The sequence below is a fragment of the Strigops habroptila genome, chromosome 11 (assembly GCF_004027225.2).
Source record: "Strigops habroptila isolate Jane chromosome 11, bStrHab1.2.pri, whole genome shotgun sequence".
Lineage (NCBI taxonomy): Eukaryota > Metazoa > Chordata > Aves > Psittaciformes > Psittacidae > Strigops > Strigops habroptila.
The window spans coordinates 2,510,111-2,535,618 of record NC_046360.1 but is presented as its reverse complement, the minus strand read 5'-3'; the positions used below and the strand labels follow the sequence as shown (position 1 = coordinate 2,535,618).

Sequence of the window (25,508 nt, the reverse complement as noted above, 5' to 3'; positions counted from 1 at the left end):
CCATCCCCTTCTTAACAGCACCGAAAGGTAGGAAAGAAAACACATCTGCTCTTTTTTTTCCAAAATATAACTTTTAATATATATATGCATATATACACACACACCACGCACACGCTATAGAGAAGCCGAGAGAATGCCAACAAAGGGGTATCCCACACCTGAGGGGGGCAGAGCTGCAGCCCCATGGCGGCAGCTCCGGTTCTTACCTGCTCCACGATTCACACTCACCAAACCACGACCCGGAGCTCACGTTCACTGAGCGAAATCACAACCACAGGAGTAAAGGGAAATAAAGAGGAAACATTTGTCAAACCCAGTCCAGTGTCCAAATAAAAAAAAAAAAAAAAAAGCTTAGAAATCTAAATGTACAAATTCAGCCTTAAAATGGTTTAGTGCAAATATGAAAATTAACAGCATAATTTTTAAGGTATTTAAATAAGCTTTAATATAACTATAGTGCTTCATTCCTATACACGTTTTCCCATCAATAGATGCAACAGCACGAGGGCATTTCTGGTTAAGAGTGGGGACAAACCCAGAACCTGGGAAGAAACAGCATAAAGTCATTTGTTAAATCATTTATTTATATTCCACTTAAAGTTTTGTTAAAGGGAGATGTGGGGCATTTAGTAGTGGAGGAGCAAAACGGTTATCCATTTACTGATTCCGGAGCGGATGGGCCAAAGGGAAGGGGAGCCAGAGGGTCAAGAAACGTTGTCCCTTTCCTGCCCTTCAGCAGAGGGCAATGCTGGTGGTGGGCAGTGGCTGCCGAGGGCACAGTCCGGCCGTCCCGCCGCCACTGCTGCGTCAGAAGGTCTCGTCGTCGTTGCAATCGGCCGTCCAGTGCCCGAACATCTCGCAGGTGTCGCAGTAGGGCCGCTCCTCCCTCCTGCTGCCGTGGTAGGCCGAGTGCGGCGGCTCCTCCAGCATCTGCGCCTGCGTCGGGCAGTCCTCGGTGTCGTGAAGGTCGAAGCAGCCACAGATGTCGCAGAAGAGGCGAGGTTTCTTCTTGGACAGGCTTTCCTCCTCGCTGCAAGGGCAGCACCAGCACAAGTCAAGCAGGGGGCTCATAAAGGGGAAAGGCCTGTGTCCCTCCCCTGCCCAATAAGCTGCTTTGTGATTACTGAGACCAAGGAAACATGACGGTGGTCAACAAAAACATAAATCACAAAATCCCTTCTGGAGATCTTCAGACACCTCAACTACCCCCATAATCCACTGTAATATTTACCAAACAGACTCCTCCATTTGTGTAAATATTTGCACAAATACAGATGTTATTTAAAAAACAGTTTGTTTCTTTTTTCCTTTGAGAGAACAGATCTGAAGTGATAGTTCAGCTTCCCCAGACTGCATCTCCCCCCTCTCAGTGCAGCTTGAGAGCAAAGATGGTTCTCTTCAACTTGGAAGGGGCCAGACTTAACCCAGGCTGACAACAAACCTGTTACAATACATCAGTGCTTGTGACTGATAATCATAGAATCATTTTGGACCTGAAATAAGGCTGGATTCAGTTGCTAAATTCAAGGGAATGCTATGTTTTTCCTTCCCAGCAGCCACCACCAGGCCAGTGCACTGTGCAGCTGACTGCTACCAACAGTTCCCAACACAAGCCAAGGTTTCCTTTGGGATTTATACCTGTCGTAGTTATTTATCTCCTCTTCGTTGCCGTTGAGGGCTGCTTCACACATTCTTTGTATTTTCAAGTTTAATTCTTCATTTCTCCTCTGCAGATCCACTATCACTGAATTCAGGAAGTCGATCTACAACAGTCAAGAAGGACAATCAGCAGATTAAGGACTGAGCTTCAGAGAAAGTGAGCAACAAAGGAATAACCCTCAGACTGACCTGCACAGCCCTGCGCTGACTCCTGCCACTGGACCACTGTATTACACAGCGCTCCCGCAGACAGGACAAGCCATGGGAACATCCCAAAGGACCTCTGAAACCCCCAGCACGATCGCTGCCCAGGGAGCCAGGCTCTTCCTCCCTGCCAACCCCTCTGACAGACTTTGGTGGGTCTCAAGCCACCACTCACCGCTCGACTTCCTTTTCTAATGCTACATTTTGAACACAAATCCCACGTGTAATTCCGATCAGAACCGTGTCCCTGCGCCCCCGAGCCTGTAGCTCTGCTGGATACTCTTGGAGCCATCCCAAGGGGCAGCAGGACAGCACAGCGCACCCATCAGCATCTCCCACAGAGATCTCTGAACGTAATCAAGCAATACAAAATCAACACAGTGAATACGAGAAAGGAAGCCAAGAAGTGGCACAAACCTCGTGCTGGTTGGGAGGAAGGGTTGCCATCAGCAGGGGAATTCAAGGAGGCAGAAAACCAGAAAAAGACTGGTGGTTAGTGGATGTTAATTACAGACTTCTGATCTCTGCACGCACTAGGAAGGACACCAGTGATCTAACAAGGACTAAGGATCTAACAAGGACTTCAGTCACGAGCAGAAGGTGCTTCTATTCCAACCTCGTTTCCTAGGCACTCGTTGTCACAGGCTTCACAAGTTCATTATCATACTCTGACACACGTTGCTCCTGTTACCCAGCACATGTGAACTTAGCAGCTTCCCTGCTCCACTGCACATACCAACTCTCATTCTGAGTTAACTCTGCAGTTAAGCAGCAGCAAAGACCAGCATTTCCAACTGCAGGAGCTCAGAAGTAGCACAGGAGCTCAGCCGGCCCATTTCCCAGCACTGCAGGTTCAGGTGGCCCACACCTTATTCCTCATTCACACCCAAGGAACCCTTGGAAAGAATCCAGGGAGCAGCTCCTGAGTGTGCTCTGCTGGGCTGCACCACACCAACGGGCTGCACATCAGAACCTGCCTCCCTGCTTTCCTGCTCGCCTCCTCCAGCCACGAGAGCTACTTCTCCAGTACCCCTCATCCCTTGCTTCTTAATATTCCCTGTCATTAATATCTCCCTGCAGAAGCAGGTGGTTACAAGATAAATGTGCCCAATATCATCCCAATTTACAAAATCTGACAGGAACTGTCTTTTGAAAAGCATCTCCTGTCCCTGCAGACAGGCAGCTGTTTTCTCGTGCTGGTATTTCCCATCAAATACCTGCTTCTCCTTTGCGATTTCATCTTGAAGTAGATTAGCAGCAATGTCACCTTTAAAGGAAAAAAAAACCCAAGATATAACATGACACATACAATGGCTGAGTCAGAACTGAAGTCACGTAAAAGTCTCTGCTCTTACTCTCATCACTCAGTGTAAGGTCAGGGTGACTTTTGGGGGGAATTGTTTTGGCTGCCGCATATTAAATACTGCACATTACTTATTAAAATACATGAAATGTGTGTGTAGGTGACAGCTGAGGTTCACAAACCCACAGAGGAATGCTCCTCTGCTGCTGAGATGAGATGGAGCTCAAGCAGCTCAACATAATGCAAGGATGAGTGTATGAAGTGTGGGAGTCTCATCCTGTGCTCGGGGAGGTGGTTTTGTTACGGTGCCTACATGGTGCTTTGCTGCTCCAGCAGGGAAATCCAAAATCAGTCTGAGAGAGGCTCTTGCACAGAAGCCACACCACGAACAGGATAAAGTTTTATGGCTTCTGCACATGATTTATCTCAATTCAGATCACCCTCACCCCAGTGTCGGTGGGGTTCAACAGGCCATGGTGGCAGCTTTCATTTTTTCAGGTTTCCTTCATCCAAATCTTAGGTGTGTTCTACAACAGAAGCCCCATTTCTCAGGAGGTTCATCAAGCCTCCTTTCACCATCTGTTAGCAGCTGCGACAATCTACAAGACTAAAGCTGAAGGCACAGAGTCAGTGGAGAGGCTGCTCTTACCTGAGGAGCCCATTACGGTTAAAGGCTGCTCGTTGTTCTCCTTGAGCTTTTGCTCCAAGTTCTTCACCTTTTCCTCTAGTTTGAGTTTGTCAGACTCCAGCGACTTCACCACTGACTGCAGGGTTTTGGCAGAGGCGTTTTCTCCGCGGAGCACTGTGATCTGTGAGAGTTAGTGAAGAATGCCTCGACATTCCAGAACGAACTCAGGGCACCAGGACAACACCCTTAGCAGCAAGGGCTAAATGACCACCAGAAGTACATGCTGGAGGTCACCTAACCAGGCCCAGAGATCTGAAGATTTAACTCTAAGGTTTAATTATGCTACATCAATAAAGACCATCAGCCAACTCTTCAGTAGCCAGCACACAAAGCTGTATGCTCCTAGCCATAACTCAGTCTGAAATGAAGCAACATCCCACTGTTGTCATTTACCTCGTTTCTGAGTTTTTCCAGTTCCTCATCTTTTTGTGTGATCAAGGCACTAGTAACATTGATGGATTTTTGTAAAGATGCTCGCTCTTCATCAATTTCTTTCTGTAACGTTGATTCTCTACAAGAAAACCAAATACAAACCAGAAATCACCTAAAGAATGGGTTATTGTGGTTGCCTTAAAGAAGTTTAATTTAATTCCGAGTAAAAACAAACCACTAAGTTAAAGCACTGGTAGAAATAAACCACCGAGAAGTGGTTCTTAACAAGCAAATTTCAATTCTGTACTTGACTAAGATTTTAGATATAAAATTCAGCTGTTACAACTGTGGAAACAAAGCAAAAAACTTTACCTAGGTAGTACATGCCAGAATCTGCATATCATCGTAGCCATTTGAATTTAAAGAAGCAAGTTAACGGACTGGGGAGATACAGGATAAACAAACACGTTGCACAATGTTCCACACAACCTGACTTCAGAGTTTTGTTACTTCTTGAAAGTTATTAACAAGCAACAAAACACACATGCAAAGCTCATTGTACGAGTTGTCATGCAAAGCATTGATGGTGCTGGAAATATCAGCTGGTCCTCACTAATTTCAGTGTCATCGTTAGTTCCTGACACACGTACTTGGGGTTTCTGGGCCTTTAACGGAACAGTTCTGTGCCTCAGCACAAAACCATGTGGGGTTTGTTTCACTTCATGGAAGAAGAGTTAAAAAGCAATCTGCTAAAGCAGGAACAACCCCCTTCTGTGTGTACATGCCCCGTTTTCCCAACCGTTTCAGCTGAGCTAATAAGAGCTACGACTTCTGCCCACAATTTCTGTCATCTTAAGGCATTACAGCCATGACATCCTCACAGTGATGCTAACGAGTCTTACTGGTAGGTCACACAAAACACACAGATGAGTGACTGTCCCCTGACGTGAGGATTAGTGCTGCAAAAGTTCTCAACAAGCTGAAAGGTTTTGGTTTTGTTATAAAAAGGAAAGAGTAATAATGAAGAGGTTATTACTCCAAAATTGATGTGTAATTCTCTAGGAGGAACCCGCTTTTCAGAGCCCCGAGCAGTGCCCAGCAGCCAGGTGCCCACTCTCGGAGCTTCTGCAGGCACAGCCACTTTTCTACTCTATTCCATACATCTTGGTGTAGACGATGATGCTCTCGCTGCCACCAGCATTGAGCTGCTCCTCGTCTTACTAGTGGGGAGGGCTGAAAACAAACCAGTCTGCCTGGATGCCCACCCTCTACACAAAAAGCAGGAGGAGCCAATACTTAAAGGTACCAAATGACTTAATGGTTTCACCGAAGTAACTTCACTCCCCTCCCCTCCCTGAGGGCAGTTCAGGGGGTCAGGAGCAGAACACGTCCCTGTGTGACAATGCTCAGGAGGTTGGGACAGCTATGAATTGAAATGGAAAAAATTTGATACCCACAATATCTACAGTTAGTGAGAGCCACGATACCCAGAGCATGGAATACAATAAATCTCACCGACTCAATAGGAAACTCAACAATGAGAGCACAGTTAATGCAATTCTTTCATTGTTAAGATTATACTCGGGAATGGAAGCAGCAAGTGGAGAATCTGGGGTTTAGAAAAGCTGATGCAGCGACCAAACAAGAACCAAAAGGTTGGCTTTGGGTTTGGTATATTTTTTACAATGAGAGAATTAAGAGAAGCAGAAGCACAACAAATTGCAGACTGCACAATCTGGCCTTCAAATACAAGTTATACTCCTGTTAATAAAACCCAAAAGGGCAATGGCATTTAATAGAGCTCCTTGCCCACCCTAATTCAGCAGAGCACTAAAAGCATGATGGTAGTCTCTGTCTTGGCAGGATCACACACAGGCTCTGGCCTAACCCAGGTTTTTAAATGCTTTGCTGAGCTGAATCAAAAGCACAGGGTGGTGGTGGGGGAAAGAAACGTGCCACCAAGGCACGGGACAGAGCAGAGCTCCACAGAGCTCCAAATCCAGCGTTTACTGGAAGGTTCATCTGGAAGTTGCTGCTCACAAGCTCTGTTGTACCCAAGCTTTCACTGAGCTTCCTGTGCTACACAGGCAGCTGTAGAGGGGCAGATGGACACCCCAGTGACTCAGCTTGTGCTCAAGAGCTTGTTCTTTAGCCAAGGTTTCCACTTTCTGGTCAGAGCTTCATCTCTGTGATCAAGACCAAACATACGGGTTTTGTACAAATATGGTTCACTTGCCATTTACTGGGCTTGCTTTCAAGCACCCCAAGCATTTAAGTGGTTGAAAAAGGCAAACAGTTTGTGAGCATATAAATATGTATTTACAAATTCAACATAGGAGTCTAGATTAGTGTAATACAAGGGGAGAGAAACAAGAGAAGAGGAGAGAAAACAAGAGGGGAAAATGTCCCTGGACTGCAGCATTGGTTTTTTTTCAGGAGCCAAACTCTACAGCTCCAGCTGCAGGCCCTCAAAAATGCTGAAACTGGATGACCTACAGCTGCAGTAGGTGGAAGTCACTTCGGTCTTACACGTAAGTGTGGATCACAGTTCACTTCCAGCATCAGCTGAGAGTCTGCCCCAGCGATGCTTCAGTATCACTTGTGGCGTGATTCAGACAGTAAACAAAAGCAGCGTACGCTGAATGTGAAAGAACCACACAGTCATAACTTGCAAGAAAAATCTTGTGGAAACTATTTTATCAGGGAAAAAAAACCAGAGAATGGATTTGGTGAACCTGAACTTTTCCCCTGCCAATTCAAGCCCAAAGTATCTGCTTGCCAGCAGGGATTAGAGATAAACAGCACTGAAAATGACTTTGTCATTGCACACACCATTTTAACATTTCACTTTCTTGAGGAGGTTAAAGCATGTCTGGAGCAGGGGGAGCCAGGGGGGGAGAGAGGTTTTGGTTTAACATTAAAAAATCACCCAGATTCTTCCCTTACTACGAAAATAAGAAGTTCTAAGAATGAAGCAAATACCTTAAAGTGCTACTGGGGAAGCTTTGAAAATGCAAGATAACAAGAACCACGTTAGAAACATGGAGTAGAAATGCAAAATACTGTAAGGAAGAACTAAATCTGCACCAAGGGGCTATTTGTTTTGGTAAAAAATATAGACTTTTTTTACATGTGTATATATATTGCTGAGTATTTTACAAAACAAAAGCAAGACACCAAGGGACAAAGGCAGCCAAATATGTACAACAACTTTACTTAAAAAGAAAAAAAAAAGAAAGAAAAATAATTATTTATTGTAACGTGGATAGACTTTCTTGAGTCTTACCATTAAAGACACACAGATATAGCAAGGGAAGCAAGGGCAGGAAAGGGAAGAGAGAGGAATGAAATGAGTATCGATAAATAGCGCAAGCTCAAAGACAGTAAGACAGTCAGCAACCCACAGTGAACCTGAGGCAACACAGAACCCCCTGAGACTCAACGACCAAACTCCTGCCACTCCCAGCCTATTTCATACAGGGAGCTGCTAAAATAGAGGAAAAGAATTGCTGGGGGTGGAAGGAAGGTGAGAAAACTACTGCTGGAGATATGACCTAATTGAAACAGAAAGATGTCTCCTTCTCTGTATCTCAAATACTTAAGACAAAAGGAAGAAATCATCATTCATCTCATCACCAACTCCAGTGGAATTTGGGAATTTAGACTTTTAAACTTTAATTAGCTCTTCGTTCTTTTTTTGTTGGCAAATAATGCCATATGCTGGTATGTTTTGACCCCTAGAGCCTGCACTCCACATCAGTGACACTGACTGTTACTGGGTTTATCCCTTCTATTGGAGTTTATTCAACACTGTTGAGGAACGTCACTAAGCCAGTGACAAACCTGAGCATCTCAGTGTAACCAACTGATGTTAAAATGTTCTGTAATGATTTCACAGTTACTTCAGACAGCTCACACAGCATAGAAACAGGAGGAAGATCAGAGCCACACACCTTTCTTTGTATAACTTACTAAAGAATTTGCCTGTTAAAATGTATGCTATGAAATAAACTGCTGGAAAGTACTGCATGAACCCTGGGTCCCCATCTCTCCTTCCTTTCCTCAAGTAACTTTCAGGAGTTACACTATTTAAAATGCATGTTTTAAAACACATTAAATGAGGCTATAAACAGCATTCTAAGCTGTCAGCAGCACTAATATCCTCCTTTCCCCTCCCTTCCTCCATATCAAATATGCTGGAGATGACCCTCAGCTGGTGTAAACATCATAATTAGTGCGGATGTCAACTGGTATTTACACCAGCTGATGATTCTGTCCTTACCTCCTCCTCCACCTCATCTTAAAACCCAACTTCCTCTATTCTGTGGTTAAAGGCTGCTGGTGCAGCTGGTCAAAGCTGGAGGTTCAGCTCCAGCCTCTCTGCAGAACAGCCCCAACTCATATGTTCTCTGTTGTGTCACACCAGCTGCCTTCAGCAGAGTGCAAGATGTACCAGAGCATGACCCACCCCTGACTAAAAGATTATTAGGGACTAAAACAGGGACCAGTGTATAACACTGAGTAGCTGAGGATGTTGTGTGTCGCTGCTCTCTGTTGTGGCCATTATAAATTCAGGATATTTAAGAGAGTTGGTTTGTTTTTCCTGGCACGCAGGAGGTGTCATGGAGAGCTGTGTCTTTTTCTAAGGATTTATGTAACTGCTTTTGAAAAGCCCACATTTCCTAAAAGACATTGTGCCCATCAGCTTCCATGCACATACTGCAGGAAGTCAGTGACCTTTGTAACTCGGGACCATTTACTGAACAGCCCCATTTACAAACGGATGCCCCAGTCACCCAGGACAAATTCCTGGTATTTAAAAACAGTGCTGAATGAACTGCAATAGCTACTGCCACAGGGAACTCAACATCCCAGAATTATGAGAACGATCCATTCAATGCTGAATAACTGCTGCTTTGTTTTCTTTTCTCTTTTTAAATAGCAATCCTAGCTTCATTGTATTTTTCCATTATTCCTTAAGCACTCGATGGCTCAGATCTGTATGTGTGTGCTTTTATCTGACTGAGGGACAATCCAATACTCCAGAGCAGACAAAACCCAGACACAGAACTGGTTACTGGAAACAAAGAGAACTACTACCATACAAGAGTGTGTAACTAAAGAGGAAGAGGTAACTACCACTGCTTACATTAACAGTTACATTTCCTTCACACTTTTAATAAAGCAAATGTGGAAGTTACCATCTGTAATGCGTGTAACAGCCTCAGCACTTTTAACTGTGACACCACAGAAAAGAACAGCTTTCTTAGCAGTGCTTTTGTATTATGTTTTCTGAAGTTTTCTGCAGAACTCTAGAGTTAAACACACGTCAGCAAAACCAACTTACCTCTTTTTCATCTCTAATAACTGGTTATTGAGTACTGATCTCTCCTCTTCCAGCTAAAACACAAGTACAAAAAGACTGCAGTTAACACACTGAGGATTGTTTCCTCCGTATAATGTATCAGAGCAGCATTACCATCATAAAACAAACACGGGACAGGCTACAGAGCCTAAAAACCCTCAAAATAATTGATTTTCTACACAAACTGATCAGTGACAAGAACATCAGCTTGTGAGGGGCTATTACTGCTTTACCCAGCATTTCCATGTTCTGTGCACACAAGTGTGAGGCTGGTATTGCCTTAAACACCAACGAGAACCATAAGCCTTTGTGTGCCTGGCTGTTGAGTTTAGCCCAGTATTGGTGACTTACTGGGTTTGCTGTGGTTCTGACCTGGATAATTGTGCTACTGATCCGTATTTGTTACTGTGCTGTTATTTAGAGATAAATTATTGATCCCTAAAGCTGTCAGTCTGGTGTTGGTTACTGTATCCTGAACCTCTAACTCAGCAGGGCTACCGTAAGCTCTTACAACTAGTAAGGCCTTCAGCTGAAGATATTGCTGCTGCAGGTTCTTGGGGTGCAAACCAACAGGAAAAGCAAAACAAGACAACCAGCCATGATTCGTACAACAACAGAACTGTAAAGGCAGCCTTTACAACCCCCTTACACACAGGTGACAAAAACAGAGAAGGAGAAAAGGATATGAAAATTCTGAGAAGTGTTTCACTTGTAAATCCCAAAGAGCTGCACAATGCTCAGCTGCCTCCCCAGAACCCCCTTCTGACACCTATTTCACATGGCCCCTCTCCTCCTTCAGGCTCATGTTGCAGTCTCTTGTGCATCAGCCTTTTCCAGCTGGTTTTTTGGACTACTCTTCTTCTACCAGCACTAACATTACACCGTGCAGCATTAACCTGGCCACGATGCACAATCTAATTGTTTCATTTCACCCTAGGAGAAGCTTGACTTCACAGTGTTTGTGCTCTTGACCGCCACCTGAATTGGACAAACCTCACAGTGACATTGTTCACCCTTTGCTCCCACAGTGCTCTGTGATGCTTTCCTAAAAGGTTTCTTTTAGGAAAAGATTGTGGTGCCTGTTTAACTTGGAAAATCCTTCAGCATTTGTGGAATGCTCCCAGGCTGTGAGCATAAACCCTGCGTCTCCTCCCTTTCAGTTCCATGGTTGGCTGTGGAGAGATGAGTGATTTTTATAAAGACCAAGACAGAAGGGGATTTAAAAGAAAGAAGAGAAAAGGACAAGCTGTCAGGGGGGTTGTGCAGCTTCCAGACCCCTGTTGCAGGTGCACTGAGTCGTGGATCAAGCCTTGAGTAGCTTCCTGGTATAAGAGGAGAAAGGACACCCCTTCTCTCATCACATTCATCCTGCAATCTGCTCACTCTCATTACCCTCAGAGCACACTTCTCACATACCTTTAATAAAAGATGGACCAGCTGAGCTGGCACAGCTATTTCTGCAGTGGTTCCAGTGAAGTTAAAACACCTTGGCAGGTCTGAGGCTCCCAAAATGTCACCACAAATAAACTGAAGCCAGAAAAGTTCCCCGAGCTCAATATCTATCCGAGTGTGAATCTTTAACTAATTACAAACAGCTAATTACTTATGGATGGATACAGCAAAGCGTCCCTCAGCATCTTTAGCATAAGACACTTTAACCTTTAGATGTCAGGATAAATCATTCATGAAAGAGTGTTCATTAATTTTGCAAAGTGTGTCACATGCAGCCACAGATTCCCTACCCCAATTGACTACACACTCGCTAGGATTTATAGTTACCATAGTGACTGCTCAAAATACTCACACCATATGCTCGCTACCTTCCTTACTGCATCTGAATAGGCACATGCACTGGCGCTCACACGGACTGAAGTGCTGCTGCTTGCTGAGCTTTCCCCCCTGCTGCCAGAGTTTAAGTATTCACTGTGTAAAATGCAGCTCCAGGAGGAATCCTGCTCTGTCAAACCTCTTCATTGCTACCACCAACACTTGATCTCTAAAATCTAATCGAGCAATTCTTGATAGTAATATTTTTCCATTCCCCATGGACCGCCAGAACTAAGGGAGACCAGAGCTCACTGCAGCTTGGTGCCTGGACAGGGAGGACATGCACCCAAGTGACAGCAGGGCAGACAGGGTGGAGGGGACCCCGAGATTGTGCTAACCCGAGTGTGAGGATCCTTGAGGCCGGCTGGTTTTGTTGCCATTTCATTAAGAGAACTCAGCAGAGGCAGAACGAGGGGACTTAAGTTCAGGTTCTGCAGGAAACATGAACAAAGTCCTGTTCCTCAGGAGAACAGCAGGTTTCTACCAGAATGAAAAGGATGGTTGGTACTTCACGTCCTCCAGATGAGACAGGGAATGTTTTATAGCAGAACATCTGCCTCCACTGCCAAGTACTCAGGGAATACAACAGTTCTGGGCAGGCAGAGTGCCTGCTTCACCAACAAGAGCTGAACAACTGAGCTGAGAAGAACTGCTCTCGTTGGTTACATGACACTCGGAAGGAACCTGCATTTTCAAGGACACCATTTTGCCTTTGTTCCCTTTGCCACAACAGACCCCCCTGGAATACCAAAGGCCTCTTCCAGACTCTCAGGAGGCTGTGCAGCTCAGGACGCCTAAAGACACCACAGCCCAAATACTACGTTTAGGAAATACAACAGGCGGCATTCCCATGTTTCCGAGATTCAGACTGTTTTCCTTGCAGAAGGAACACGAATGCAACACGAATGGCTGCAGAAGGCAAACAGACTGTTTCTCCAAGCTCTAGCAGATCCTCCAGATCTTTGATCTTGGAGCTGTCTACCCCCAGGCTGAAAAGGCTGTGGTGCAGGTGAACTGGGCATATTCCAGTTTGCAAGACGACTGACTAATCCCTGTCACACGTTCAGCCTATTCAGTCCCTCCTGTTGCCGAATCCTCTTCCAGTTACAACTCTTTCTGAAAATACCAGGTTGCCTCAAAGACTCTGAAATAATTTAAGATCCCATGTGGGTGTGGGGAGCAGAGCTCCCACTGGCTGCTCAGGATGGCAGCGTTCTCTTACCACACCACTACTCAGATGCTGTATGAGTCAGTGGTTGAGCCCACACGTCTGGGACTCCTGCTCATCATCTCCAAAGGCTCCTTCAGCTGAAGCATTACTCCTGTCAGCAGCCGAATGGATTCAGAAACTGGACGGATCTGTACTTGCTCATCCTCAGTGTTTCCAAACAAGACCCTTGGGGAAAAACCAGCCTCTTGGCTTTAAAAACATTAGGCTTTGCTGCAGGATGGAGGAGATCTGCTCCGCTGTCCCTGGGAACAGGCACAGCCCCCTCTTCTGCACCAGTGCTACCTCAGAAAGGCAACAGATAAATCCATGTCTTCTGCATTCTTGCTTTTGGACAAGATCTTCCAAAGATCTCTTCACGTGGCTGTCACTGGAACTGCTCCACGAGAACTAAACCCACCGTGTTTAATGACTGTAAATCTAATTTCTCTTTTGGCAAGTACCAGTGCTGCAGGCTGGCTAACTGAGCCCATACTGATTCCAGCAGCATGTTCAAATGTAACAGTAAAAAATTAGAAAGTTAAATTCAAGAGAGTCTTTTTCTCCCCTATAAATACCACTACAAAACCATCTCACACCGATCCTGGTCCCCCAGTACCCACTACCTGGCTGCAGCACTGTTCATGTACACACACAAGATGAAGTTTAAGCAAGCATACACATGCCCAGCACTTTAGAGACAGAGTCCAACCAAGTAGTTTTAAACAGTATCATCCTAAATACTCTTCTATTTAGTGGGAAGGGGAAGCAGAATAAGGAGGAGAATTAAACAGATTTCCTTTGTACCGGGTAGATATTTCCACAGTTGTATAACAAAATTTCTCCCGACAGGAACAGCAAGTGTCTGTTAATACATTTGGCTAAAGCTTATTTAATTTACTCTCATTCCCAAGCCTCCCAAGTATCCCCCATGGGTTATGCAACCTTCTACCAGCCTGCAGCTCTAACCTCCCAATGCAGGTGGCTTCCAAATGGCTTTTAAAACATCCTCAGAACAACTCATGTTTCAAGCACAAACATGCAGTGCAACGTCACCCGGCACCAGCGGAAACAGCACGCACAGAGACCAGGGCAGCTCCCAGCCACTCTACCTTCTGATGGCTCGTGACTTCGTCCCTGCTCCTGCCCAGCTCCTCGGCAAGTTTCACGTTCTCCTCTTGCAAAGCTGCGAGCTGCTGGGACTTCTGAGCTGCTGCCAGCTTCAGCGCTTCGCTGCGAGGAGGACAGGGAGAGCATCGTTACCATAGGAACCCGAGAGGCAGGAAAAAACTGTGGGAGAGAGTCAGCTTCACAGCTTGGAAAAATACATCTGGGTCACGTGTCTAATGGGATCTGGGAGGAAGGTGGCAATCCGCACCTCGGACGCGCAGGGGTGGGTTTAACCCTCAAAGCAGCAGCAGCACAAAACTCCTTTTGCTTTCAATGTAGCAGATAGTCAAAGAAAAGGGAGTTCAGAGTGTGAGCTCTGCACGCTTCCAATGCTCTGGGAGTGCTTGGATTTGGAAATACAGGGCAGGGTTTGACAAGAGGGTTGGCACGGTTTATAGCCGGGACTTTCTCAGAAGTGAACTCTGTAGCCAGAGGTAAAATTGTTAAGGGAAGAAAGAAAGAAAAAGAGGAAAAAAGAAACAAAAAGGAAAAACCCAGCAAAAAGCTCACAGCTCACTTTTTAAATACTCCCTACAAGGTGTGACATCCAACCACACAAGAATGAATGCAAGATTATAGGAGGTAAACCAGCAAAGTAGCTGATCTATTCCATTATTTTAACAGATACAAACCTGAAAATGAGACAAAACAAAAGCTGAAGATAAAAAAGGGTTAGCAGGTTTCATGAGGTTGCTGCCAATGTGTGGTTTCCTTAAATAAGTTTATTTTCAACAAGTTTTTGAAACACAAAGTGTTTTGGATGCCTGCCTGCAACACAAGTGACTTGCACACGTTTTGAGAAGATTTTTGGTTCTTGAAAGACATGAAATGATAAGTCTCATTTCATTAAACAGTAATTTTAATGACTGTTTTGCTTCATAAGAAGCAGTCTCATACTCCTATGTGCCAATATTGCACTGATTTAAACCCTGACTGGAATATTAAGAATACTTTTATGACTGTGGGAGGTTGAACCCTTAAGTCAGAAACTTACTCAAGCACTTCAAAAGACAAGGACTCTGTGCTCTATCTCTGGACATATTTAAACCAAAGGAAATCTGATTTACTTTTTGAGTTCAGGATGTAACATGACTTCAGATTTTCCAATCATTTCTTCTATCTGGTCTCACCTTGACCCACTTCCCATCTGACCCACCTAGACTGGATTAAGCAGGAAAGCTCACATCAGTTCAAATTATCTTGGTACATCTCTACTTGCTGATGCAGGAACACACCTATTTTTAACCACAACTGCTTGCGGTACTAACCCATTCTCCTCTCTTTGCTTTTGGTGCTGAAGCACAGATTCAGGGCATTATAAAAAAAGCACACAAAATCCTGGGGTCAAGTTGTGTGAAATACTTGCCTGGGTTTAGTGCCAAGGAACTTTCAACTGATAGCTGCAAGTGCACTCGGCAGTGCTAAATGAGTACACAACCCCAGTGGGTATTTCTGCTTATCTTCATCCTGCCTAGGATGAAGCCTTCATCCATGGAAGGCTCTTTTACACAGCACACACTGTCACTCTCCCTGCCTCCAAAAGATGCTGCTCTAGAGGCGGCCGCACATCCCTGCCTACAGTCACAGCTCCCGGGGGCAAAATTTTTCCTTTACTCTCCCATGTAAAGGCACCACCTTCATCAGCTGGCCTCACAAGGATGTTCCGCTGATCCAGAAATGTCTATTACCAAGCTAATTCCTTACTCTAATTAAAACAAGGCAATACACAAAATAATTATGACAACAAAGTTCAATTAGAAAAACAACCAGACAAGCTTCCCTTTATCCACACCATCTCAAAGCACTGATGATTAGAGACCACATTAAGCAACAGCTTATGACTAAGATTAGTCTTAAAAAACAAAATTAAAACCCCACAAAAGTGATCCTGAGAACAACTTTTAGTGCTGGAGATTTTCAAGGCAGCATCTTCTATAAATAACTTCTGCTTGACAAATCACAGTGTAATATATTTTGTCTTCCCATACCACCAGAGTCTACTAGCCCCTTGCTGTTCTAGCGTTAGATCAACTAGTCTGGAGATAATGATTTTGCTTTGGCATCTCCCACAAGCACTGAGGCAGGCAGGAATTGCTCATGGAATGAAAGCTGCCTTTCTCAAAGGAGGTTCCTGTCTAATCAAGCATGCAGGTTTTTAAAAGCAAGCAGCAATAACTGTCAGTCACACAGAAACTTGGGGTTAATTTCATGTGCTGATTTCCTTTGTGCCCTGACTTCACCTCAGAGCAGTGGTTAAGAACTGTCACAAAATGACTTATGGAACTAATAATAATAATTAATTAGTCAAAGCTGCTCTTAGCTCTCAGTCCAGATTCCAGCTCTTACTCCATGAGTCAAGAAATTCTTCTTGGAGCAGAGATTGTGATTTAATGTGTTATTTCTCTGAAAGCTGGGGGACACGCAGCTACTGCAGGGCAGCAACAACCAGGACTTTTGCTCACGGTGGCACACCAAAAACTTTGATACAATGAAATTCCACAGGGAAAATGACTTTATATCACATGCTTTACAGTTAATTTGCTTGTGTACAATGTTACACATCACTAGTAGTAGTGGTAGTAGTACCTACATAAGAGGTAATTGCTCAAATGAAGCATCTTAAGTGATAAGCAGTTAACTCTAGTTTTACACACTACATACAGCATTTGTATTGTACCAGTTAGAAATGTGTCAACAGGAATAAACTGGATAAAGCCATCAATGAAAAGAAAAAGCAGAACCAGAGTTTTTATAACCAAAGCCACTTGGAACTACTTAACACTCCGCATGTAATTAAATGCAAAGAGAATTCCTTTATAATAAAGCTTTTAAAATAACCTGGTGCCCTCAGGTGGCAGAACTCTATACTTCCTCCAACAAACAAATTCAGACAATGCCTGGAGTGAAGGATTTGCTTCAACACCCTTCAGCAATTCAGGAGCAACATTCTGATTTCACGTCCTACACACGTCCAACTGATAAAGCAGATTAATAGGTCAAAATTAAATATTAGGATACCAGAGAGGTACTGAAAGACATTTTTTCATAAAAATAAAAGGTAAATGTAGCTACAAAGGAATGGTTCAACAGATTTAACACTGAAATACTTACAATTCTTTTCTAAGTTCTTCCACTTTCTTGTTCTCCAGATTTAGCAGCTCTTTTGATTTATTAAGTTCCTCTTCATTTTTCAGGTTGTTTTGTTTAAGCATGTCCAACTTAAAGAGGGGAAAAAAAGCCTCATTACACTAATGAAACTACACAGTTCATTCATAAGAAATGAATTCCTGTCAGAGGTCTTGTTGCATGGGACAAGTTGTTGTCTACTTACTGAGCTTGCATTGACCACGTAAACACCACAAGCTTGCGAACCTCAGTCGCTGGCATTCGGTGACACATTATATTGTATAACAGATAATCTCCAGCCATTCTCATGGCATTACAGTACCCTGTGGATTTTTTATGTTAATCCAGAAAAGCGAACCCCTGCCATTATTCACGTCACAGCTTTTAATTCTCGAGTCATCGCATCTCATTGGAAATCACGAGTGCTCCAGCACAAGCTGTGGTGTTTAGGATAGCCCAGCTGTTCACTACCCATTACTATGGGAGCTGCAAAAGCTCAAAGAGCCATCAAAGAGATCCACAGAGTGCTCTACATCTGCAGAAAAGATGCCAGTTCAATGTTAAGACTAAATACAGAAGATAATTTGTTGCTGCACCAAGATTTAAGGGACAACCTTACATCCGTATGGTATTTGAAACCACAAGCAAAATACAAAAGGACACAGGTCATATGGCTATGTCAAGCACCTAGATTTACCATCAGTACACACTCATCTAGTAAGCTTCACAAGCCAGTCAAGACTGAGTATTGTGGTGGGAAAGTGACAGAATCCACCTCTTGCCCAATCTAATTCTCCGTAATTCAATAGTTCTCCCTTACAAACCAGGCAAATCTTTCCACAGAAAAGCATTCAAATGTGCTTACTTCATTCTGTAGCTTCTCATTTGTCTGTCTAGAGTTCTCCAAAGAGGCCAAAGTTTCAATCTTTTCTTTGTGAATGGCATCCTTCTCTTTGGTCACCTTCTCCACAGTCTGGATAACATCATCTGCTATTTTGGCAGCCTATATATAAAGGGGGATGGGGGGAAAAAAAATGGTATTACCAAAGGGACCTCTGAAAGCAAATGATGAACCACAATACTTTATGCACAGCCCCACGGTTTGCCAGCTGTTTTCCAATTACATGAGGACTTCAATGGGGAATTGATTTGCATTTTGAAGCTGCATAAAGTATAAAAATAAATGGACATGAGAAGATTCAATTCCATGCAGAAAGAGATCATAACCCCATGCTTGTGTCACCACCGAGGAGGCGCGCTGCTTCTTATTTAACTCCTGGCTTTCTAATTACCACCGCTGTGATTGCTCTCAGGCTGCTAACCACTTTAGACAGTAGTAGTTCAATAGATATTCACCTCCGACAGACTGTTCTGTGTTCAGAAAATGTGAACTTATAAAAAGCTGTTCAAAATTTGAAAAAGAATTCAAAATTAAATAGGAGATAAAGCCAATTACCACATTGTTTCAGTGTTGTTCATTACGGCCTCATCAAAGGAAATACTTCACAAGCATATTAAAATACCTCGATGGGCATAATATATTCCTATAGGACATCTTGATTCCAATTTGTATTCAAAGGGATTTTATAGGCTTCAAGCCACACAAACTGAAATTCAAAATGCTTTACAGAATTTGTTGGTGGTGAATACCAAACACTTCTGTGAATAAAAAGAACACCAATATTGTCCATGTCTTTAACAGACCGAAAGCCCTGTAATGTGAATTTAAATGGTTCTCTTACACTGCTTTTTATCCAATTACATTGACAGGAGCAGTGGGTTGGTTTGTATTTTTCCAAGTAACTCTAATTTGAAGTTTGTTGTAATTTAACATAAAATTGCACAAAGGTCTAATCTAAAACCTTCTCTCTTACTACTCTAGCTTTTAAGCTGCAGAGCACTTCAACAGAAGGAGCTGCTCGATTTCTCCCACCAGATTCAAGAAACAAAACTTCCTTTTATTCACAGTTTATGTTGTTTTCTTGCAACATTCAGCAACAACATGGGCTTTTACATTTAGAAATATATTTTTCCATTATTAAAGTGTCTTTCAGACTCTTGAAAAAAACCCAAAGTAATATATGGAGAGAGACCATAATTCCAGCCTGTTTATACCAAGATGAAGTGCTGATTGTGCAATGAAGTTCAGAGAGGAAACCACCGGGTTAGTGCTCAGGATTAGTATAACCATACTTGATTATTTAACTATGTGTTTCAATACCTCAATTTTTTGTGCTATTGTTTGGGCCTGGAGAATCTCAATCTCATTTAGTTTCAAAGCCAGATTGTTCATCTCCTCCTGCAGCATCTGATTTTTGCCCTGAGACACCAGCAATTTGCTTGAGAGGTCACTATTAGTCTGTTCTAAAAGTGCTACTTTGTCATGCAGTTTGTAATAATCCTTGGAGAATTTCTCCTCCTCTTTTAACCTTTCTTCCTTAATGATGACCAGACTCTCCTGTTCAGCACGCAGGCTGTTGTTTTCCTGAAGTAACTTCATTCTCTCCTTCTCCATCGCCTCATGCCTGAGTTGAAGCTCACCCAGCCTCTCGGAGACGCAGCTGTGCAAGTCCTCAAGCTCTGCTTTTGATTTAGACAGGGAAGTAAAGTCACTCTTCAGTCGTTCGATACTGGAAGCAAGCTGCTCCATCTCTGCGCAGAGGGTTTCTTTTTCTTTAATGATTTCCATCAGTTTAGTTTCAGATTTTTCTTTCTCCTGAACTAAAAGTTCTTTCTCAGTCAGAAATTCTTTACTTTTCTCTCTCAGCTCTTGTATCTCCTTCTCTAAGAAGCTGATGTTGCTTTGAAGTTCCACATGTTCTAACAAGAAGGACTCCTTGTCCAGTTTTCTAGCTTCCTTCTCTATGGTTAAGTTTTCTTTCAGAATCGCAACCTCTCCATTTAATTTCTGACACTGATCTTGCAATTCAGTCCTCTCTCTGGTCAGGGTTTCCTTCTCAGAAGAATAGGTCTCATATGAAGACGAGAGGACCTGCTTGGCATGGGATACCGCAGCCAGTTCATTTTCTAATGTTCTTTTGGCATCCTGGGCCTCTTTCAGAAGGTTGGAAAGGTCACATTTACAGGCTATCAGCTCTTGATTTTCTAGAGTCTTCTTACTTAGTTCTTCCTTCAGGGCTTTAATGGAATCTTGGAGCGTGGTATTCTCTTGGGCCAGAGCCTTCTGGGCTGAGACACCCAGTTCATGTTCATTCTTCATATCAGAAATTGTATTTGCAGAAGACTTGTTTTCTTCAAGAAGCTCTAAGTATTTGTTCTCCAACTCTTTCTTCTCTTGGAGAAGAGCTTCGTTGTGCTGTTCCAATTGCAATGACTTATGAAAAACAGATTCCTTTTCTAAGTTCAGTTCGTTTATTTTCTCAGTAAAGTCTCTCTCAGCAAGCACAGCATCTGCTGCAGCCTTGGCAAGCTTTTCAGCAATCGCATTATTTTCATTTAAAAGTTCCTCCCTTTCAACCAAAAGCCTTTGCTCAGATGAAGAAAGAGCCTCTTTCTCTTGAAGTAACTGAACACGTTCAGAGTTCGCTATCTCCCTTGAGGCTTTAATTTCCTCAAGAAGACAAGAGAGACTAGCAAGGGAATCCTTCAGCTCTGTATTGTCTTTCACCACTTTTTTAAGTTCTTCATGCTCAGTCTCTAGCTCTGTTTTCATCTCTTCCATTCTCACATTCAGTGTTTGGTTTTCACTGACTGTATTGTCTAAACTCACACGCAGCTCTTCTATGCTTTTAAGGAGCATCTCCTTCTCGGACTGCAGGCTCTCAGTTGTCTGCAATAGACTGTTCATTTCTTTTTTTAAGGCTATATTTGCATTTTTAAGATCTAAGTGTTCACCTAGGGCTGAATCTCTCTCTGCAGTCAGAGTTGACACCTCCTGCAGTAGCTTTCTTTGGTCTTTGGCCAGTGCCCCACACGAACTTTCCAGCTTCTGAATAACAGCATCTTTGTCTTTAACAACTGTGTCTTTCTCTTCCAAAAGCTTCTTCTGATAATTCTCCAGTTCTTCCCATTCCTTGGTATGTTTCTGACATGCCACATCCATGGCATCTTTGTTGGCCTGAAGTTCTTTCAACTGTTGGAGCAAGGTTGACTCTGAAGACTGGAGGGCATCGTTTTCTTGAGTTATCTTCAGGAGTTCTGCCTGTGCTGCCTCTATTTCAGAGAGTAATTTGCTGTTCTCCAATATTAGTACTAACTTTTCTGAGCTTTCCTGCTGGCTTTTGGACTCAGCCTCTTCCTTCTGCTTTCGGATTCTTTTATTTTCTGAATTAAGTTCTTCTTTTATTGTCCAAAGTTCTTCTTGATCTTGTTGCATTAATGAAACCTTTGATTCCAATTCTAGAAGTTTTGATAATAAGGAACCTCTCTCTAATTTTAAAGTATCTCCTTCCTGTGCCAAAGTCTCTTTTTCTGATATCAAACCCCTCATCTTGTCTGACATTAGTTCAATTTCTTTTCTGGCTGATGCTAACACAGAGCTTAAGGACTAAAGAAATAAAGTCAGGGAGAAGGGAAAACAAAAATGAAGTCAAGCAAATGAGAAATGTGCTTTAAGGGTAAATAGAGCTACAGTCATTTCAGTCTGTAAAAAGTGTATACACTGACACACAGTCTCTCTGTGAACTCAACAGTTGAAGCCACCCCTGATATTTAATTGCAAAACACCTGCTAGAAAACTTTTCATTGGTTAAATAATAATAATAAAAACTAACCATGGTTTGCAGGTTCCTCCAGACAAGATTCCATCTTGTTTTTAAAACTACTCTCGACAAATTTTCTGGATGTAAATTACTCAGAAAAAAGAGCCACAGAATGATTTCATGAGAATCCAAGTGAATGGAAATGCAGGGAGTCGTATTAGATACTGACTTCCCCTTCTCAAATTCACCTTTTATAAATAAATTCTTCACATGATTCTATCAAAAAGATGTTGTCATAACTCACTGAATTCAAAACACCACATCAGTGGTGTGGTTAAAGTTAACTTGTGTGCCAATTTATACACTAAATATTATGCTAAAGCATAAAACAAGGACTATAGCAAATAACTAATAAGGGATGAAAGCAAGCAGTAATGTCAAAGAAACAGGAGGAAAAAGAATTAAAATTACTAAAGTCAAGCTACATACTAAATAGCTGCATGTACTATGGGGTCAAACTACAGAACAAAATTTCAAGTGTGTAACTTTTAAATGAAATAGTTCACAACATATTTTAAAATAATTCATGCATTTAAAAAAACAGAGAATTAACACCTGGCTCCAACTAACTGCGCTGAGCCAGATGCCCATGAACATAAACAAAATGTTAACATCAAAGAAGCATATTTCATGGATTCCCGTGTGATCTAGAGAAGACAACCTGTTAGCTGTGTATGCTTCTCTTCCCTAACCTGTATTAATCCAACCTTGAAAAGCTCAATTAAGAAACACTGCAAAAATCTTACTATGAAATGGTGAAGCCAGGCAAAAACCAGGGCTTCACCCTAACAGAAGGAGTGAGACTGTAAATGACTCGCAGACTACCCAAGGTACGTACTTTGGCCTCTTCCGCTTGCTTCCTCAGCTCCTCAGCCTCTGTTTCTAGCTCTGCATTTTTCTTTTGTGCAACTTTCAGTGCCTCTTCTGCATCCAGCAAGTTCTGCTTAAACCCTTTGACATCTGCATCATGTTTAGTGACCATCTCAGAAGTTTCCTTTTCATACTTTGCCTGAAGATCCTTATACTGGTTTTGGCTGGTCTCGATTTGCTTTTTCTGATAGAAACAAAATTGGAACACAGTTAAAGAGCAGCAATACAATATTCTGCACATAGCTAGTGCTTTTACAGTTGTTCTTACCATGTCCATTAGTTGATCCTGCATATTTTTCAGTTCAGCTTGATGAATCCTGAGGGTTTCTTGCTGACTCTGCTCAGCTTTCTGTGTTGTCTGCTCCACGTTTTTCTGAAGCTGAACAGCCTTTTCATTTGCTTTTGTAAGCTCAAGTTGTATTTGCTCCAACTGCCTGGAAAGACCAAATAAAAGAACATTACTTTTTGCTGACAGCACAACAAGCTCAGAGATGAAAGACTTGAAATTACACTGAAGTTCTATGTTCTGTCCAAGCATTTAGAAAGAGATTTAATTATTTAACATATAGAGAATGTTCTGCTAAATTAAATACACAAGTGAGACCAAGCACTTGCTTGTGAACAGAGCAACACCACTGTCAGCAACTTTGCCCTCAGTCTCGGGTTTTGTAAAGGTAAAGAACAACTATTCCATGTACAATTTTTATTTGAAACAAAACATTTTCTCTTGGTAGACAAAAATGTGACCCAGGTTTTCCATATATCCAAATAAATCAAGCTTAGCAGGTAAGGTCATTTACTCTGGGCAATGAGAAGCGTGTTACACAAGAACTTTAGAATTATAAATGTTAGATGTTGTTCAGATCACTCCGAGGAGACTGTTTTGATTAATTTGGTTTGCTAGAACAAGTTCACTTGTCACATCAGTGTGACACTCAGGAGTATTGTCTTCAGATAATTACAGAAAGATAAGATGAGAAGCTGGAGTGCAGGAGCAATGAATTCATGTGAGGATGTTCTGACACTGACAGAATACCTTTCTTTTAACCGGAGCTCATCATTCATTTTCGTAAGCTGGGCAGAGCTGTCTCCTGAAGACTTCATGATCTCTGCAATATCATTTTCAAGTTTGGCTTTAGCTTCAACCAGTTGCTGTTCTTTCTCTTCTCGCTCCTTCAATTTCTTCTCCATCACTGAGCAAGACAAAGGTTGTTAGTCCAGTACATTTCAGAGAGAGGGTATGCACAGCCCAGCTAGGAGATAGCAAAGAATTATAAACAGAGCAATAGTGATGCTACAGACATTGCAAATTACCTGTTTAAAATTAAAAATGATTGTTTGAACTTTCAACTGCAGCAAAAGGTTAAGAATTCTCCAGAAATAGTGTAAAAGCAACTAGTCAAGAAATCTTTCTTTCAGAAGCGATTCACTTCAGGCCATGAGATGTGGATATGAGTTCTACCCATATCAGAGGGTAATCAAGCAGAGGGGTCTGCACATCTTACAGGTGAAGCATCTCACCAGCTATGCAGCAGAGCAGTGGAAGACAAGCAATGCAAGCAAAATGAAGCTACAGTGAAGAAATTACCTAGTCCAGGGCAGGAACTACCACCAAGAGCAAAAGCAGCCCTTGGGATGACTTCTACAGTCCCAACAATGTTTTGAAAGGCTTGCTCACAGGGTACATTGTCATCCTTAGTCTCTTTCTACATCAGCTTTAAATTGTGATGTACAACTAGAAAAATACAGAAAGACTCCCTCCCGTGAGATAGGAAGGAGGAGACAACCAGACTAACATACAGTGTTTCTGATGTCCTTAAAAAGAAGACTCTACTTATGGACAAGGCTTCCGGGAATTAACTCTCGTGTGTTTGTAATGCTTTAGCCTGGTCCCCAAGCCTTGGTCTGGTAACTGACCATCACCACAGCACGGTTTTGTGTGGTACTGGTGGCAAATCAAACAAGAATCCGACTACTGATTCAGAATGCACTCAGCCATGCACTCCGAAGTCTTTGGCTTTACTGCACTATTTCCTTAACCTCATCATCACCACCTTGCTGGGTCACTATACACAGTGCCACAAAAGCTATTCTCTGCCTAGCAAAAGGCTTTCTTTTGAAGGCATATGCATTTAGGAAAGTGCTATGTACTACAGCGTGGCGAGCTGAGCAGGAGGCACATGGAAGCACAAAGCTGATGCATTGTTCAGAACATTCCGGTTTATTACTTCCTTACCAGTCAAACTAGACTTCAGCTGTTCCAGTTCTGAGGACATGAGTGCAAACTGCTCTTCTTTTTGGTTTAGTTTTTTTATTGTTTCTATGCAAGTAAAATTTGGAAAACAAAGTTAGTAACTACTCAGATGCAGACAATTCCACCTACTTGCAAGGTTTATTACTCTTAAGAAGAGAGGCTGGAAGTAATCCTGTCCTTTCCATAGCTGCTGAAGCTGCTGTACCACCACGTGTAAATTTGAAAGTGCATGGAAAAAACCTTAATTTTGCAGCATTTATTTTCTGCAGCTTTTTAGTTCTTTGTTTGGTTTAGCAGCAGACATACCTTGCATAGATTGTTGAACGTTTTCTGCTTCATCAGCTGCACTAGTAAACTTTTCTTTCTGAAATATGGATAAAAACCTAAGGTAAGGTTTGGTAACAGCAGTATAATTCAACCACTGAACTTGTATTAGGTGTTTTTCAAGGAAAAAATAGAGCAGTCTTCACTCCTATCATAAACAGATCCAAAGTTTTTGAATTACAGTTTAGTGTAGATGTATTCAGCAACATCAAGGAACATTTCCCTTTCCTTGGTTGCAAGTCCCTAAACATTCAAAATAACTTCTCCACCAGCAGGCTTAGCAACAGAATTGCAACCACAGAGTTCAGTGTAGGAGATGGGATTTCTGGGCTCAACACAAGAAGCCATCCATGCTGCTCATAGGCTGCACAATGGACATTTGCAACCCTGTGATCAGTCTTGTACCAGTGTTTTCCAG

General features: G+C 42.6%; 1 protein-coding gene across 18 annotated transcripts in view; it reads right to left on the bottom strand.

The window, feature by feature from the left end:
• Window positions 1-419: 419 nt before the first annotated feature.
• Window positions 420-25,508, bottom strand: part of CLIP1 (CAP-Gly domain containing linker protein 1) — a 72,340-nt gene continuing 47,251 nt past the window's right edge. For 7 of the 18 annotated variants that reach the window (XM_030500776.1, XM_030500774.1, XM_030500783.1 and 4 more), the window contains 16 exons: window positions 25,073-25,130; window positions 24,749-24,832; window positions 23,549-23,705; window positions 22,781-22,946; window positions 22,481-22,696; window positions 17,787-17,924; window positions 16,907-17,013; window positions 13,738-13,858; window positions 9,574-9,626; window positions 7,209-7,229; window positions 4,248-4,365; window positions 3,816-3,975; window positions 3,081-3,130; window positions 2,281-2,286; window positions 1,639-1,763; window positions 420-1,030 (listed from right to left, as the gene is read on the bottom strand). In XM_030500776.1, coding sequence (XP_030356636.1) covers window positions 808-1,030; window positions 1,639-1,763; window positions 2,281-2,286; window positions 3,081-3,130; window positions 3,816-3,975; window positions 4,248-4,365; window positions 7,209-7,229; window positions 9,574-9,626; window positions 13,738-13,858; window positions 16,907-17,013; window positions 17,787-17,924; window positions 22,481-22,696; window positions 22,781-22,946; window positions 23,549-23,705; window positions 24,749-24,832; window positions 25,073-25,130 — 1,803 coding nt within the window. In that variant the 3' untranslated portion in view covers window positions 420-807. The remainder of the gene's footprint in view (window positions 1,031-1,638; window positions 1,764-2,280; window positions 2,287-3,080; window positions 3,131-3,815; window positions 3,976-4,247; window positions 4,366-7,208; window positions 7,230-9,573; window positions 9,627-13,737; window positions 13,859-16,906; window positions 17,014-17,786; window positions 17,925-22,480; window positions 22,697-22,780; window positions 22,947-23,548; window positions 23,706-24,748; window positions 24,833-25,072; window positions 25,131-25,508) is intronic. The other 11 variants (XM_030500782.1, XM_030500787.1, XM_030500790.1 and 8 more) reach the window with 4 other exon arrangements.